The sequence below is a fragment of the Pseudorasbora parva genome, chromosome 11 (assembly GCF_024679245.1).
Source record: "Pseudorasbora parva isolate DD20220531a chromosome 11, ASM2467924v1, whole genome shotgun sequence".
Classification (NCBI taxonomy): Eukaryota; Metazoa; Chordata; class Actinopteri; order Cypriniformes; family Gobionidae; genus Pseudorasbora; species Pseudorasbora parva.
In genome coordinates this window covers 15708413-15727103 of record NC_090182.1, presented here as the reverse complement: position 1 = coordinate 15727103, position 18691 = coordinate 15708413, and the positions used below count along the sequence as shown (strand labels likewise).

The 18691-nt window shown below is 37.3% G+C and overlaps 1 protein-coding gene across 1 annotated transcript in view; it reads right to left on the bottom strand.

Moving 5' to 3' along the window:
- The window catches only part of rxfp1 (relaxin family peptide receptor 1), a 62842-nt gene that overhangs the window by 25013 nt on the left and 19138 nt on the right, over positions 1-18691 (bottom strand). The window contains exon 3 of the mRNA XM_067457212.1: positions 8236-8319. Coding sequence (XP_067313313.1) covers positions 8236-8319 — 84 coding nt within the window. The remainder of the gene's footprint in view (positions 1-8235; positions 8320-18691) is intronic.

Genomic DNA, 18691 nt, shown 5'->3' with positions numbered 1-18691 from the left:
GATCCACACAATCTAAATTTATGCAAGAAAGTTAGTAAAGAACACAGAATAATCTTTTTGAATAAAGTGAATCTTTTAAAGTGACAAAAACATTGCATCGTATTACTTTTATTACTTTAAATGTAGCATTTAGCACAAAACAATTGCCTGTGTGTGTGCGTGTGTGTGTGTGTGTGTGTGTGTGTGTGTGTGTGTGTGTGTGTGTGTGTGTGTGTGTGTGTGTGTGTGTGTGTGTGTGTGTGTGTGTGTGTGTGTGTGTGTGTGTGTGTGTGAGAGAGACATATGAGGACACAAATGTTTGTAATGACATGGGTATGACATAGGTATTACAAGGAGAGGGTGAAATATGAGTACATTGGCCATGTCCTGACTTTTTAAAATGCTTATAAATCATACAGAATGAGTTTTTTAGAAAGTAAAAATGCAGAATGTTTCCTGTGATATATAGATGCAGTGTAAGGGGATAGAAAATATGGTTTGTACGGAATAAAAACCATTACGCCTATGGAATGTCCCCATATGTCACAAAAGCAAATGTGTGTGTGTGTGTGTGTGTACTGTATTCCTGTCACATTCATTCACTATGTTACCATCCACTTATTTTTATGTGAATTCGGGAATATCAAATAAATTAAAAAAACGCTGGATGGAAATGCAAAAATGTGCTTAAAGTATCAGATTAAACCAGGGAAACAGCTACTTTAGATTACACAAGTCAAATAAATGAATCATATAACATTCTCTAACATACATTTTATGTGCAGTAATTTGGATTTAGAGCCAAAGAAATTAAACACTTTACCTTTAAGTTTTTCATCCTAACAGCAAGCTGTTAAAGATCATTTAAAATAAAGTACATAAAAGTCTATTTTATGTAAAGACTAAAAACAAACATGTAGTCTGACAGTGTCCACAGTTGGACAGTTCAGTGCAGTCAGCCAGACAGAACTGAGCCACATGAGATACACAAAGTCTTTATCGCAGTTAAACAGAACAAAAAATCTGCCTCAGGGAAAGTAAATGCCTCGACAGGCCATCTGTGGCCAACACATTGTTCCAATAGAGTCTTATTTATGTTGAACATTGGATAAAGAAAGCACAACAACAGGGCAAAAGACGCAGGGAGGCGACAGTAAGAAACATAAATCTTTCATAAATTCTTACAGACACCAGGATGGCCCGCAGTGACTAATTTGGGGAGAAAAGTGGAGAAGAGATGGTGCAATAATAAAGCTTGCACTGTCTTCAAACCAATCAACTTGTTTTGTCAGTGATAAATTTGCTGGTAATGAGGGGACAAATACAGCGGGGTCATCACTGCCAACACGGGCTGGATTTTAATTGGTTATTCAGGCCATTTTAGCGTGGGTTACTTGGTTCTGCTTGTAGCTCATTAATTAACAATGGTCCAAGTGCTGGGGTGCATGTAGGGAATGTTTCCATCACATCTGCTATTATTGAAACAGCTTAAGCGGTTTTGCTATGTAAATGACCTAAGCTCCTTAGAGGACAATATTAGTGATTGAAAATTAAGCTATTTCTGAACAATGAACTATACATTAATTTCCGCCACAGTTTGGAAATTCATAATTAAGACATAAAAAGTCAAATTTATGATACAATAAATCATAATCACGAGAGGACCTCATACTTGTCACCATTATGTTCTGGTAGTTTCTTCATCATGGGCTGAATCCATACCCTCAAATAGGGGAGGAGACAGCCTTTTGTAGTGGTGTCCGAAACCATAGTGGACATGTTCGAGTGCACTCATTCAATCCCACATTACACCACAATAATGAGTGTACACTCGACTGTCTGACTTCAAAACTGTATTAGTGGGCTAAAGTAGGGAATAGTGAATGAGGGTTTAGGGGGCGATTTCGGATTCAGCCATGGACCTTCGTTTATCTTCATTCTCATCATGTGCTTCTTTGTTCAGTTTTCCTGCTCCTCATTATAAGTTCATTTTGTGTCAGCTGTGTTCTATTAATCATTTGTGTTAGCTACACAAGTTGGTCCCACACATTCATTCTCTGATCGGTCTACGTTACAATTTGTGTGTGTTGTGCTACCTGTCTGTTCATTATTGTATGTACCTTTATTAAAGGTGTACTTCAGTGCTGGGAAGATGAATGTGTATTTAACACTCATGCATGGTGTCCACATTTTGGGGACAGTTCATTTAACTCCATTTTAAGGTCATTTCTCAAGGTAATGTCTTCCAAACCACTTGAGGGCAGTGGCATTAGATCAACAGCAGTATTGTAACATTAGCTTCTGTCTTGTATTCCAAATATTCATTGCTTGATGACATCATTAGTCCAAGATGGTTGACAGCGATAGCCATGTGCCAAATGCCCCAGACATATCTGTGAAAAACTCTTATACAAGGAGGTCAATTGAGCTAATATATATATATATATATATATATATATATATATATATATATATATATATATATAATATTAGTATGTACAGTAAAGTATGATGAATATGTTATTATTTTATAAAATAAAATTTAGAGTAAAATTTAGTTTTTATGCACCAAAAAATAACTGTCCATATATGTGGACGTCATACAATAGTGGAGTCAGATTGCATAAAGTCTGATTTCTGTAACCTGCTAGTATATCTGTTCTATTTTTGCAAAGATGTTATGATTTGTCTTATATTGTAATAAAAGAGACATTAAACAAATATATAACCATAAATAATCATTAAAAATGACATATTACAGCATTAAATGGCAACCTTACACATACATACCGAGACAAATTTGCCTTTTGCACAGGTACAGGGACAGCACAGGTCAAGCACTCAGTCCAGGAATATCCCAGAGGACAGTGGAAGTGACAGTAACAGCAGGGATGTGGAGTATGAGTCAGCAAAGGACAGCTCTAGGTTTTCACATATATGTAATACCGATTTAATTCCTACAATAAGTGTTTTATAACTATACTAATAATAAAATGCATTAATATTTATTATATTATATAGCATAACATTCCATAATAAAAACACAATGTTCCATATTGTCATATGTGGCTTTATGTCCCATTTTAACGCCTTAGTTGCATGGTGTCCACATACATGAACAGTTAAATAACTTTTAAATAAAGCGTAATTTTATAAAAATGAACATGGATTTCAATTTTAGAATCATATTAAAGAAATTAAAATAATCTTTAAAAAATCTAGATAATGTTTTTCATAATTCATGCACCCACCATGCATTGATTTAGTAGAAATGTGAAATTATTTTTGAATTTGGTGCCTTCTAGGATCAGAATGAGATTTTTGTCTCATGTGGATGAAAGACAACTCCCAGAATGCACACACACAGCTACCGGTTATCACTTGCCCCCCAATTGTGCGAATTTCTATCTTTATCTTTCACGAAGAATGGAGGCTGCATTCATAATGCGCACCGTTATGAATTCCTGTGCGGCCGCACGGATTATACTTTCACTTTAGAATGAGTACCAATTTGGGAGCAAATTGCTAGAATGGTGTGTTTAATATTAATATCAATAGGCCTACTATTCTTAATGAAAAACATAACAGCAGAACAGTACAATGACAAGCTGGCTTAAATGGGCGCTTTTACGTTTAGCTTTGAAACTAAATCTTCCACCGTATATTGTCAGCTTCTCACTCGTGATAAATGAAATCTGACTCCTGCCGCTGGTCTGTGCTCAGTTCAGTTTTTAATTGTAGCGTCTGTTCTCTAACTGAACTAAATCATTTTTATTACTATAAAACAATCAAAACGATATTGACATGACTGGTTATGATTTCATATAGCTATATCTATAACGAAAAAACATTTACAAGTCTTGACATCATATCCGGGAGATAAGTCAGTAAAATCACAGGCTTTGCTTATCCCGTGCGAATGTGCCACGCAAAACTCAGATGCGGGGGAGTGATTTTTCCACGGAGATCCCTAGATTATACTAATCCGGTGCAAATAGTGCTTAAACCACAGTAGTGTCACAGCACAAACGCAGCAGGAGTCAGATTTTATTCATCCCAAGAGCGAAGAGCTGAGATGAGCTGAGGTAAGCGTGCGGCATACATTCACGACACGTGTCCAGTCTGGCATGTTTTCGGCTCATGCCTATGGAAGCTTAAAGGGATACTTCACTGCCTTTTCATATTCAACTATGTTATTCCCTTAACTAAAACGAGTTGATACATACCTCTCTCGTCTCAGTGCGTGCACTTAATCTCTCTGACACGCGGTGACGATCTGATAGCATTTAGCTTAGCCCACTAAGCCCAGTTCATTCACTATGGAACCAAACAGAGATCAAGTTAGAAGTAACAAACATCTCCATGTTTTCCCTATTTAAATACAGTTACACGAGTAGTTGAACGATCAAGTATGGTGACAAAATAAAACGTGGCGCGTTTCTAATCGGATTAAAAAGCAGAACTATAATGTATGGCGGAATAGCACTTCTGAGAGTACTTCGGCTCGGCGCAGTAAAAAGTCCCGGCCGAAACATCTCCCCTCACATCTCCATATTGACAGAAATGAGAGAGCGAGGGGGAGGTGTGAGGGAAGATGTTTTGGCCGGGACTTTTTACTGCGCCGAGCGGAAGTACTCTCAGAAGTGCTAATCCGCCATACATTATAGTTCTCCTTTTTAATCCGATTAGAGAAGTACATCATTTTATTTTGTCACCATACTTGATCGTTCAACTATTTGTGTAACTGTATTTAAATAGGGAAAAGATGGAGGTGTTTGTTACTTCTAACTTGATCTCTGTTTGGTTCCATAGTGAATGAACTGGGCTTAGTGGGCTAAGCTAAATGCTATCAGAATGTCACCGCGCGTCAGAGAGATTAAGTGCACGCACTGAGACGAGAGAGGTATGTATCAACTCGTTTTAGTTAAGGGAATAACATAGTTTAATATGAAAAGGCAGTGAAGTATCCCTTTAAGCTTCAATACATTGTGTCAGGTCAAGGCTTACTTTTTCACCGTAAATCGATGCATACAGCCGTCTGTCGGAAGCTAGTTATTTTAGTTTATAAAGGTTTAAAGGGGGGGGGGGTGAAATGCTGTTTCATGCATACTGAGCTTTTTACACTGTTAAAGACTTCAAAAACTATTGTTGGACGTTTGATGGAGTATTTCTGTGTCAAAAATACTCCTTCCGGTTTCTCACAAGTTTCGGAGAGTTTTTTTCGAGTATTGCTCGGCTTGACGTTAATAGATCGGAAGGTCCTTGTATGGGCCGTACGGGCTCTTCTCCCGGTAGGGTGCGCGCGCGTGACTATAGCGAGAGAGGAAATGCACACCCATTAACACTGCTCTCAAGGTGCAGATCCAGTCGATCCAGGCGCCGCGCTCCACTTTATTCCTAAAATTGTGACTTCAACGCTTCAGCACAGCATTCCGGGAAGGCAGCGCTGCATTTGACCCAATTTGAACGCAGAAATGACGGGAAGCTTCACAACATCGCTTCAGTCGTGTCGCTAAGGTGGATCTCCACCATTCACTGCTGTCAGGACTTCACCAAATCATACCAAAGAAGTGTGTTTTTGACGGAGCGGTCCCAGCGATAAAGGTTCGGTCCTGCTTTGGAAGCAGCCGGTGAGTAAAACTGCTTCAAATGTCTATGATGTTGGCTCGTCGCGTGAGTAAACGACATGATCGCATGCTTCGTCATTCAAATGCATTTACGGACTCCATTGTTTGTATAATGTTACACTAGTCTGACGTGCAAAACCGTTTTGCTTGCTACTGCTAAGGTTTGGTCGCATACAATAGTCCATAAACCGAATCATGTCCTCATAAACTGCTAGAAAACACACACAAATGTTGACAGGCCACTAAATACAGTACATACCACAGAGACGGACTTCCTGCTGTTGCTGTTTCTATTTCAGCCTCCGAATGATTCTGGATCATACTGAGATCGATAGCGATGGGCTTCTCCACACTTGAGGACGTCACCGCTTTGCGCATTCGTCATCCTTTAGCTCCACCCGCACGATACGCCTCCAGGCGCTCGTTTTTTTCCGGAAAGACTCGGTACAGCCTATATTTCTTTTATAAATATAATAAAACTAAAGACTTTTCGGAGATATGAAGGATGCAATACTACTCTATAGGTACTCAAGATTGACATGAGATTGACTGAAACTGAGTGTTTCACCCCCCCTTTAAATATGGATATTTGTCTTTATTAAATGCATCACTTTGCTTCAGAAGGCCTTTATTAAACCCCCAGAGGTGTGTGGAGTACCTTTATCATGGATGGATGCACATTTTTGGACTTCAAAATCAGGTCCGCCATTCACTACCAAGCTTGGAAGAACCAGGATATTTTTTAATATAACTACGATTGTGTTTGTCTGAAAGAAGATTATATACATCTAGAATGGCGTAAATCATGGGTTAATTTTACTTTTGTTGTGTACTACTAATCCTTTAATCCTACCCCATACCTAAAAATAATAATTGAGGGAAAACTAGTTAACAGTGAATATATATACCTTACCCCAATCTAAAGTGTGACCCTATATTTTTTCATTATACATTTTATACAACAATGCACATATGGTTCCTCCTAACTAAGACAAAATCAGTGCTTTGACACTTTCTGGTTGTTGAATGCGATTGAACATGTCCATCGGGGGTGTATACTGTGATACAATCCTCCTGTGGTTCCTTAGCCCGTGTGCCTGTGTGAACTTGAGAGGAACTGGCTTATGTCCACTAGAAATCACCTTTAGAGCTGGTTAAAAGTCACAGCAAAAATGGCTGGACACATATTATTTGAGCAGTGACACAACACATCAATATCATCTGAACATTCATCTGTATGTTCATGCTGACTATCACCTCCAACCGTAAACCATATAAGCCTCAAGATACGATCTATACAAGAGTTATGAATCTTGTTTCATTTTCTTCTCAGTCTCAGAGTAATAAAACTTTGAAACATTCAAACAGCCTTTTTTAAATCATAAAGTAAATGCATTAAAAAAGAAAAAAGAAAAAAGATGTTGCATCAATATAAAGACCACTGCTGTCCATTCTAAGCTGTTAACCTGTCTGTCCAACAATGCTTTGGCATCAACTCCAAACAGAGTAAATATTGATGACTGGCAAGGCTGTAATCACATAAAAGCACAGCAGGGATTCATAATGTTTTAGTTTGAGAATGATCAGCTGGTTTTGTTTGCTCTGAAGTAAATACAGATGTACTGACAGCATCTGACAGGAAAATGCTTGCCAGAGCATGTCAGTCACATAACAGAATGTCAAAGTGGAACAGAGTCCTAAGAAGAAAAAAAGTGTTCAATTTAAGATTTATTTAACAGTTAGCATGAAAATCAGCTGTCAATTATTTGTTTTGACTCATTAAATTTGAGCCAATTCAGCAAGCAGACAAGCATCCCAGCTATTATGTATCCGCATGTACTCATTATACCCGTTAATTTAAAGACAATTTACTGTTTATTAAATCTGGTGTTCAAGTGCTTGGATTTGTTAGAAAAATATATATTTAACAGCTCTCGCAAACAATGGTCTAATAATGCTCTGCTCTAACAAACCATTTACAGTTTATGAATACTAATAAAGAAATGTTCTCCATTAGGATAAAAACAAAATTAAATGCATAAAGTTATGATAGCATATACTGTACACTAACATTCAAAAGTTTGGGATCATTACGATTTTTTAAATGCTATGCATATTTGAACACAAATAGAGGAAAACGGTAATGCTGGGAAATATTACAATATTAATACATACAATATAATAATATATAATATATACAAATATTACAATATTAAAAAAAGTTTAAAATAAAAACTTTTGTCTTTTGATTTTCAGCATTATTATATGAATAAAAGTTATCTATATATATTTTTAAAGACCCCCGATAAAAAAAACAAACAAAAAAAAAAAACATTAACGGCTCTTTTGAACGGTAGTGTAAATAGTATATAAATTAAAAATTATAACAACAAAATATGCTCTCAAGGGAATATTTTAGCATGCTTATTTTAATAATGTGAAAGGCAATATACATGTCACCCATCTGTCACTGTTGTTTCAGCATGTGGAAGAACAAAACACAGATGCCAAATGTGCTATACTAGCTTTTACATGCAATAAAGAAACAAAATATTCTCTACAAGGTTCAGATTCTCTGAACTGTTGCAGAGCTTAAACCTTCGAAACATAAAAACGAGAGAATACTCACAGCAGGCAGTTGACTTAGTCCCAAGATTATTACTGGGGATGCCGAAAAAGTTATCAAAGAGATGTGGCCAACCATTATTGTCTCCTAGAAGAAAAAGGAGAAGTAATGGGTTACTCAATAAAACACACACTGCTCGTCACTGCCGACAAAGCAGTTTTCTGTGACACAGGTGTTCACAGGTGCGACAGAGTGATTTAACACATAGATAGCACAGCAAAGAACACAATGGAATTTTCAAATGGCAAAGAACCAATTTGCAGGGCCTTCGGTTAAACAAATGTTCCTCCACTCCTTCTCTCAGGCGAAGATGCATAATACATAATGCCTTTGGGCTTGTTCTTTTTTAAGAATCACGTTAACCTACTCAACAACCCCTGTCAGTCATCTTGACACTGGTTGCCAACTACAAAAGTCGTGGAGGAAATTGAGCAGGTGGCATGCAAAATCGGTATGACTTCCGTGGCGTTTCCAGCCTCCGACGCCTCACACTTAACATCTAAGAACAACCTTCCGCCTTCCTCAATCCGCCTTCATCAGTCACTGTCAGGAAGGTCTCTTTTTTTATCCGGGGGTATTCAAATGCAAATATGTACACTATTGTTCAAGAGTTTTGGGTTAGTAAGATAGATTGTTTTTAAATAGTTTTTCAAGAAATCATTATTTTCAGCAAGGATGCATTAAATTGATCAAAAGTGACAGTGAAGAATGACTTGTTAAAAAAATGCTGTTCTTTCTATTAATCAAAGAAAGAAAGAAAAAAAATATCAAAGTGCACAACATTGATTAAATATTGTTTCTTGATCATCAAATAAGAATGATTTTTGAAGGATGTGACACTGAAGACTGGAGTAATGATGCTGAAAATTCAGATTTGCCAATGTAGGAATAAATAACATTTTAAAATATATTAAAATCATTTGAATTCAAATTAAACTAATGTTTCACAATATTACTGTTATTTTATTGTATTTTTGAGCAACTTATTTCAAAAACATTCTAATAATAATAATAAAAAAAGTTTAAAACACATACACTGCAGACAGTAATGAATTAAAATACCTATAATATAGAATGTAATTATGTTAAAGGTACAGCAGACTCAAGCTGGATTCTTAATGATAAATTTGTCCAATGGCTCAACGGCGAGCACAATCTCAGCCTGACCGTTTTATTAATAATCCAGCTGCCTCACTGAGCATTGGCCTCTTTCCCAAGTGGCCAGAACGGGTTGATGCTGACCTGCCAAAGGCTGGGGAGATCCACACTCTCTCTCTCTCTGCATTTGATTAAATACATTATGTGGATGGATGGATGGATGGATGGATGGATGGATGGAAGTGCCTTTATATCCACAGTAGTGCATTATTAGACAATAAATTTAATAAACTGAGAGACCACTGTGATTTCAAGTCAGAATTGTGAGATATAAAGTCATAATTGTGAGAAAAATTGTCAAGCTTTCATACAAATGCCCATATGGTGATTTGAAAGAAAGAAAAAAAGTGGACTTTTCCAGAGGAAGGAAGGAAGGAAGGAAGGAAGGAAGGAAGGAAGGAAGGAAGGAAGGAAGGAAGGAAGGAAGGAAGGAAGGAAGGAAGGAAGGAAGGAAGGAAGGAAGGAAGGAAGGAAGGAAGGAAGGAAGGAAGGAAGGAAGGAAGGAAGGAAGGAAGGAAGGAAGGAAGGAAGGAAGATGATTCCGCTCCGCAGAACACTTCAAACCAGTGCTTCTTCTGTTCTGTTGAATATTAAGCTGAATTAGACATGGCTAAATGAAAGCAAAATGTCTGGGGTCATTAACAATAAACACATTTAATTTTACTCAGTGTTTAAGGATAAAGGAAATGACTTCTATGATGCTGAAACTTCAACACTTTGCCTGAGTAGCTCATTATCCATCAATTTTCTATGGCATTCCTTTCGTGTCATGCAGGTAATTGATTAAGCATGGGCTCTTCGCTGTAAATAAACTTTTCAGAGATATTGAGCAATGTCAGGCACCTGATTTTAGATGACTCTATTTTAGATATATATACCTATATAAAGCATCATATATTCTTAATATTGCATCAGAAAAAAACGTTTCTTTGTTTACATCGCACCACAATGCTCATAGTAAGTCTCAGTTTAAACTGAAATGCCCATGGGGCTGATGCCTTTCATAAACTGTAATGGAAAAAAATGGATACCTGTCAAACATTTATAAAAAATAACAAGCAACCTGGCACCCTAAATAAATGTATTACTGCATTTAAAGGAAGCAATTTACAGGAAATAAATAAAACTTTTTTTTTTTAAATTTACAGTGCAAAAAGTAGGTCATATTCAGATGTCATGAATGAATGATTTAGCATTCACATCTCATATCTGTTTTGAGACTATACCACACACAACATGAGTGAACAGCACTGCAATGAGTGTAAATCCATCACTGACAGGAAATGCAGCTATTTGTGTCACAACAAGGCTCTGAAAGGTAATTTCTTCCCCATCCAGCCTCATGTCACGATTACAGCAGCTCACGCTGGAGAATATATTGAGGAGGACTGAGGCAGACATTAATAAAGATACAGTGGAAGCCCATCTGTTGGCTTTGTGGTGGTGATAACATTATCTGACACCATTAAAAACTTTAATGAAGATGCTTAAGATTTTGCAAAACAAGAAGTTGTTAGGCTTTAAAAAAATAAAAAATAAAAAATAACCACACTGCCTCCTCGATGAGCCACTGCTGGTCTTTTCAGGCTTGGCAACGAAAACGTAAAATTCCAAGGAAGATTAAGTGCTGAGGTTTCTCCACCCTGTGTAACATTTAGATTAATGACCAATTGTTTATATGGCTGGTCCATGACAAATTGAACAAAATTATTACAAAATCTATAGATAAAGATGACCACTGCATTACAGATGATGCAGAACTCTAAACTCAGAACTCTAAACTGTAATTAAAATAAATAATGTCTACTTAATTACTGTCATCATGGGAAATAAATAAAATTAATGAAATAGGCTATATAATATACAAACAGTTTATTACAGGTGCTGGTCATATAAATATAATCAAAAGTTTATTTATTTCACTAATTCCATTCAAAAAGTGAAACTTGTATATTATATTCATTCATTACACACAGACTGATATATTTCAAATGTTTATTACTTGTAATTTTGATGATTATAAGTGACAACTAAGGAAAATCCCAAATTCAGTAACTTACTGGCAACTTTATTAGGTAGTTGTTAGAACTGGGTTGGCTCTAGCCTGACAAGCCAGACCCACATCAAGATGTTTGGTCTGGAAACTCACCATAGACAGGGCTCAATCCGTGGGGCGGGATAAACGGTTGTCTTTCAAATTCCCTCTGCACGCGATAGGATAGCGCTACACCAACCAGAGCAACGAAGGTGAAGCAGAGCTCGCTGACAGATTAAACATTCGCCGTATCCGGTCGGCTAAACTCCGAACACATCTTCCCTTTTTAAGAATGACTTCAGTGCCGTTCTTTGTTCTTTTCTCAGAGAAAAGCTTAACTCCAAGTCTTCCAGAATCGCAGTCAAAGCTGATTCGAAAGGCTGCCGCCATTCGCCAGTTTCTGTGTTTACTAGAAGCACGCAAAAGCAACTCGGCCGTCGTCATTATGGCCCCGCCCACCGACTCTATACACGATGTGATTGGCCCATCCAGATTGTGAGGAATACAGCTCAGAAGGGTATTGAGAGTTCCTAGACGACACTTGCGGGCAGATTAAATTCGCTGCCGCTAGGGTGCATCTAGATTTCTAGGCTAGGTTGGCTCTGCTTTCGGCTTCAAAACGGATTTAATTCTTTAAATTCAAGGTGCTGGAAACATTCCTTGTTTTTTGGTCCATACTGACATGATATCATCACACGCAAAATCTCAAAGGTCCCTTATTGGTTTGATATCTGGTGACTGTGTTTAGGCCATTTGAAACTCATTGTCCTCTCCAAGAAACCAGTTTAATGTGATTTTGAGCTTTGTGACATTGCGTGTCATCCTGCTGGAAGTAGCCATCAGAAGATGGATAAACTGTGGTCATAAAGGGATGGATGTGGTCAGCAACAATACTCAGGTAGGCTGTGGCATTAAAACAATGGTACTAATGTGCCAAGAAAATATCCCCACACTGTTACACCACCAGCAGCCTAAACTGTTGATACAAGACAGAAAGAATATGCTTTCATATTGCTTACACCCAATTTTGACCCTACTATCTAAATTCCACAGCAGAAATTGAGACTCATCAGACCAGGCAACATTTTCTATTGTCAAATTTTGGTGAGCCTGTATGAAATGTAGCCTCTGTTTCCTGTTCTTATCTGGAGTGGAACTCTATATGTCTTTTGCTGCTGAACCCAATCTGCTTTTTTTGTCCATGATTGTGCTTGTCAGCAGACCTCCGTTTTAACAAGTGGTTATTTGAGTTACTTTCTACAAGGCTTTCTATTAGCTCAAACCAGTTGGGCCAATCTGGCCAACACTATCTTGTGGAAATTGACTTGGTCCATTGAAAGGATAACGTGTCTGGCTAGCCATCCCCTTGAAGATTAAATCAATGAAACGAGATGACCATCTTTAATCAGGTTGTCAATTGAGTAATTACTTTGATATACGGTTATTGCCATATTCTGTCCCTCAGCTATGACTATTTCATCAGACAGGCATAAAGGCCACAAGACATCCATTTCATAACATAAGGCTATTTTAACACATACAGCACAATATAACTCTGGGGGTTCAAAGTCTAAAATAACTCTGAAGTCAATCGTTAAATTCCCATGACATGTCACAGCACCTTCTACTACATAGGGTGTTTATGAATGAAAACTGTCTTTCTGCAAGAGAGATTCACTGTGCCACTGCATTCACATGGTGCACCTATCATGGAGCACTATAGAGTAGAATACTGAGAAGACATAAGACACATTTCCACATCATAAACACATTACTGTAGCTTTTAACTTGATAAATGTAATAGGCAGTTTACAGTGAATTTCAACTTATCATTTCAGCCCACTCTGAGCTGAGAATCTTTATCACATGTCTAGACTAATCATACTGTTGGCAGCACTGATGCTTCACAGACCGCAAAAAGTTAACGATCTCAGAAGAAGAACCTGTTATCAGTTCAGTCTCATTCTTTGGTGTCACAACACAATGAGTTCAATGAAGCATTAAAAGTTCACAAAATAACGGCATTTTAAAACCATAAGAGATAATGAAATGGTTGAGTTTCCAATCAGACAATTTTAACAAACTTCTGCCCCTTAAAATCCCATTGAAAGAGGTAAATGTATGTGTGGATGAAATTTTACGATTTACCTATTTTTGGTGTTAAATGTGTTCTGCATAATAAGATTTTTTTAGAAGACAAACGTTTTTGGTTGTAAAGAGAAGCTCAAGATTTACACAAGTAAAGGTAACACTTTATTTTAAGGTGACGTAGTTACACATTACTGCACTTACTATATTAAAAACAGTAAATTGTGCAGAATTAACAAGTAACTAACACTACACCCAGCATTAATCTTAAAAAAAATAGTACAAAATTGTACCTTTTAAGGTTCAAGTGGCTGTCAATAAAGGGTACATTTTTGTACCTCTAAATCAGAGGTAGGCAAATTTGAGGTGCTGTCCTGCAGTTTAGCTCCAACCCTACTAAGCGCAGCCACAGTATAAAACTCATGGCACCCAGCATGCATTGCAGCATTAAGTTTGTCACCATTGTTGAGATTCATAAGATGATTCTTGATATGTGTGCGTCTAAACTCTTCCCCACAATGTATTTAAAAATCAAAATTCAGAACATCTGATCTGTAGCAAGAAAGTTGCAAGAAAGGTGAATATTATATATTAACATTTTTAGCCACATTTTAGTTTTAACACTTTTCTTCAGGACCATTTTTGTTTATGGCTTTTTATATGAACAGATTATGTGCACTATAACAAAAACCACAAACTCACATGAGTCAAACTGCCCAACTAAAGGAAACACTGATCACCATAATGGTGACCAAACATTTTCAATAAAACTTCAACATCTAAACCTTTTAATTCTCAATAAGAGTTTCTATAGACATCTTTCAGGGTTGGAGCCAAACTGCAGGACAGCAACTCACTAGGACCGAACTTGCCTACCCCTAGCTGCTAAAGTAGAGAAGAAAATTGTATAATTGTACCTTATGGACCAATTGTGTACATTTAAAGGTACAGTTATATGTGTTGTTCCCCAAGGAATAAATTTGTACCTCCTCTGTGCCTTTTTTTTCTAAAAGTGTGTAGAACTATAGTAAGTACATGTAAATTAATATAGCTCAATACTTATTTAATTACAATGTAATTACGTCACCTTAAAATAAAGTAGGTATTCCTGCTTTGTTAATAATGAGACAGAATGAGTCAGTTTGCCTAAATAATTAAATACACTGTCTAAATCTAGACAGCTGCTGTCAAAAACATAAAAATGTGACCTTCGGGCAGCATTTGGAAGTAGGAAGACACCAAGACATGTCTGAATTCATCTGTCTATTAAATTAACTGTATCTGGTTATTTATAGGCAGCATGATGTATACTACAATCCTACAATCCTGTACATGCAACAGCTGCAGAAAGAATACAAACGGCATCTGACAGAGCAGCCTTCTTTCTTATTTTTTTCAACCTGGGATTACATTTCCACAGAGAAAAGGCTTCTGAAGTCACTAAATGTTTTCTTGTTCTAAAGCTCTCGAGTATGAATCTCTTGAATCTAGATAATTTGAGTGACATTATGGTGCCTTGTAAGCCTGTCTGAATCTTTAGAAGAAACCACAGCCAGTTTGAAAATAGGGTTAAAAGACAAGAAAAACTCAAAGAAAACAGCAATTGAGTTGAGGAGATAAACCAGTGGAGATCTTGCCTAAAGTAAAACATAAATAAATACACAAAAGGACATAAAGTATCTAATTCTCATCAAGGCTCAATTTATTTGATAAAAAAAAAGACAGTGGAATGAGGAAAAACGCAAAGTCTTGAGAGTAGCTTTTTAAAAGTTAAAAAGATTTTAACTTGGTGTGTCATGGGTGAGACGCTGCAAAAGATGCATGGTTTCACATGTCTGTCTAGCAAGTTTACATTAAAAACAATGGATAAGTAGCACATTGGCATATGTGAATGGCCACTAAGATGTTATTTGTTACACTGAAAAACTGACTTACATATGTTTCACCACATTTTCTTATTTAGTTCATAATCTGTGAATTGCCCCCACTGTCATTTGCTTGTTAACTTACTTTTGCTTCCCTGGTGTTATGATAGTATGGCTTACTGTCACGGTTCACATATCCATGTGTTCATCATGCGTGTCTTGTGTTTTGTCTCACCGATTGGCGGCCTGTGTTGCTGGGCAATGCCTTTCGGCTGATGAGCTAATCTCCTCAGCGCACCTGAAGCATGTCAGTCTTGCCTTTGCAGTGTGTTTGCTCTTGTCTTTTGTCAGATCGTTGTGGTGCTCATTTCCACTGTTTCTCTCTGTTCAGCTTGTTTTCAGTTCTCTGTTCCAGTGTGTTTGCTTCTTGCTCATGTCCTAGAAATTCTCAGTATTAGTGTTTGCTGGAATTACTGATCGGCAGATGATGCACAGCCAATTGCAGTCACTGCCAAGTCCTACAGTTCTCCATCTTTAACCCAAAACATCTGACTACCTTGCTTTTTGTCTTAATGCAATGTTTTTTACACAGTTTTAGGTTCAAAAAAGTATTATTTTACACATAGCCTACTGTACATTATTGTTGCTCCTCTATGCCCCTCCTTTCTGAAACGTGTCAATTTTTTACAAAGTTTATCATTCTGAAAAGCATGGTGTGCTCTGATTGGCCAGCAATCCAGTGCATTGTGATTGCCATATCACGGAAATGTCTCGCTTTTTACCATATTTGGAACATCAGCTCCCAAAGCAAAGAAATATTCACACATGATAATGTCAGTCCTACCTTATCGATCTGAACCTGAATCTTATCCGGATGATGCAGATGACCAAGCTGATCGATCAATGTTGCCAGCACGACTGAACCAGAAAGTATCAGATTGGTAAGTTTGCATTTGTTATCGCAAAAATGATAAAGATGTAGAAACGTTCTGTGCTCTCCCAGGTGAAACAGTTGTACTGTTCTGGAATAGTAAAGCTTAGCTGTTTTCTAATTTTCCCATCTTTTGGATAGCCAAAAATAGTAGCAACAAAAAACACAGCATGGTGGCACCCTGACGAAAACAATACTACAGTGAGCAAAGAAGTTACGCCTTGTTTCTTTGCGTCTACATTTAGGCGGTACTATGAAATTCTGCCCCCACACACTGACATAGATTTTTTGCGGAGGGGTTGAATGAAGTGTTTTAGGAGGTGTGGCTGAGCTTTAACTTTTACAAAGAATATCTTTTTTGGATTCAAGACTTTGAGCTTTGAAACTCTTCAGATCTTATATATGAACAAACAGCTACATAGCATCATATGACCACTTTATCCCTCTGAACCCAAAGAACGTGCCATGCATTTTGCTGGATTTTCCTCATGACAGTGTAAAACAACTTAAAATACGCCGTAATTTTTGACCTAACAGGCATGAACGATAGGTTAAAGTGCTCAAAGCTTAAAGTGTCTACCTTTATTTATGTATATTGTATGTTGAGCAAGACAAGCAACTTCTTTCAAAAACATAAAATTGGTGGAAGAACGGCATATTTTCTTTTTCTAAGAGTTTTTGACTCCAGAAATAGAGATAACAGATACAAGATTAAGACATTTCTGTTTAATCGTATGATTCATCGTCAGCTTGTTCCTTCTGCCCAGACAAATTCTGTCAGAGATTTCCTGCTGGATCCCCAGTGGACTCAGAACGGTTAAGAGTAAAGCATTAACACACATTCCCCCATCTGCCACTACTGAGGAAACACACTGTTAAAGTTTAAACTCATTCTCTGATGCACAGATGTAAAACACTTATATTTCTAACTCCCTGCGGATCATCGAAACTGATCGTCACCCCAACTTGATAAACATGTAAGCTGTGATGAAATCATAAAATAGATGTTTTGGACTGCAATGTCAACATATGACAAACTGAGCATATTTCTGGTTGATGCAACTTTGAAACATTCATTCAGTTTTGCAGTGCTTCATTTTTCATTCTTTCTAATAACTAATTGCACATGGCTTGTTTGTTTAATATTTGTAAAGGTAAATAAAAGTCTGTTTTTACATTCTACATATATAGGACTGCACAACAACATCATGCTGGAAGTAGAAGAGCAGTATTTAGCCGTCAGAATAAACAAGACATTTGCAACAATGTCATAGGCAACCATTTCATCAGGTTAAAAGAGATCCAAAATGCAACAATGATGTCTTTGCAAATATAAATTCTTTCAGCATTTCCACTATAGACAGAGTTCTGAAAAACATCAAATGACTATGAAACAACTCTACAAGGTCGCATTTGAGAGGAATGGTGAAAGAGTGAAGGAGCTGCTAGACCAGTGTATCCAGGTAAGCCAATGGTGCATACTTGGAAGTACAGAAAAATTCCCTGTACATTATACAGGTGCTGGTCATATAATTAGAATATCATCAAAAAAGTTGATCTATTTTACTAGTTCCATTAAAAAAGTGAACCTTGTATATTATATTCATTCATTACACACAGACTGCTATATATTTCAATTTTTTATTTCTTTTAATTTTGATGATTATGACAACTAAGGAAAATCCCAAATTCAGAATCTCAGAAAATTAGAATATTACTTAAGACCAATACAAAGAAAGGACTTTTAGAAATCTTGGCCAACTGAAAAGTATGAGCATATACAGCACTCAATACTTAGTTTGGGCTCCTTTTGCCTGATTTACTGCAGCAATGTGGCGTGGCATGGAGTCGACCAGTCTGTGGCACTACTCGTGTGTTATGAGAGCCCAGGTTGTGCTGATAGTGGCCTTCAGTCTTCTGCATCGTTGGCTCTGGCATATCGCATATTCCTCTTCACAATACCCCATAGATTTACCCTCAGCCAAGTTTGCTGGCTAATTAAGAACAGGGATACCATGGTCCTTAAACCAGGTACTGATTGCACACTGTGTGCAGGTGCCAATCCTGTTGGAAAATGAAATCTGCTTCTCCATAAAGTTGGTCAGCAGCATGAAGTGCTCTAAAATTTCCTGGTATACCGCTGCATTGTCTTTGGACCTCAGAAAACACAGTGGATCAAAACCAGCAGATGGAATGGCACCCCAAGCCATCACTGAATGTGGAAACTTTACACTGGACCTCAATCAAAGGGGATTGGGCCTCTCCTCTCTTCCTTTAAGACTCAGGGACCCTGATTTCAAAACGGAAATGTAAAATTTACTTTCATCAGGGAACATAACTTTGGACCACTCAGCAGTCCTTTTTGTCTTTAGCTCAGGCGAG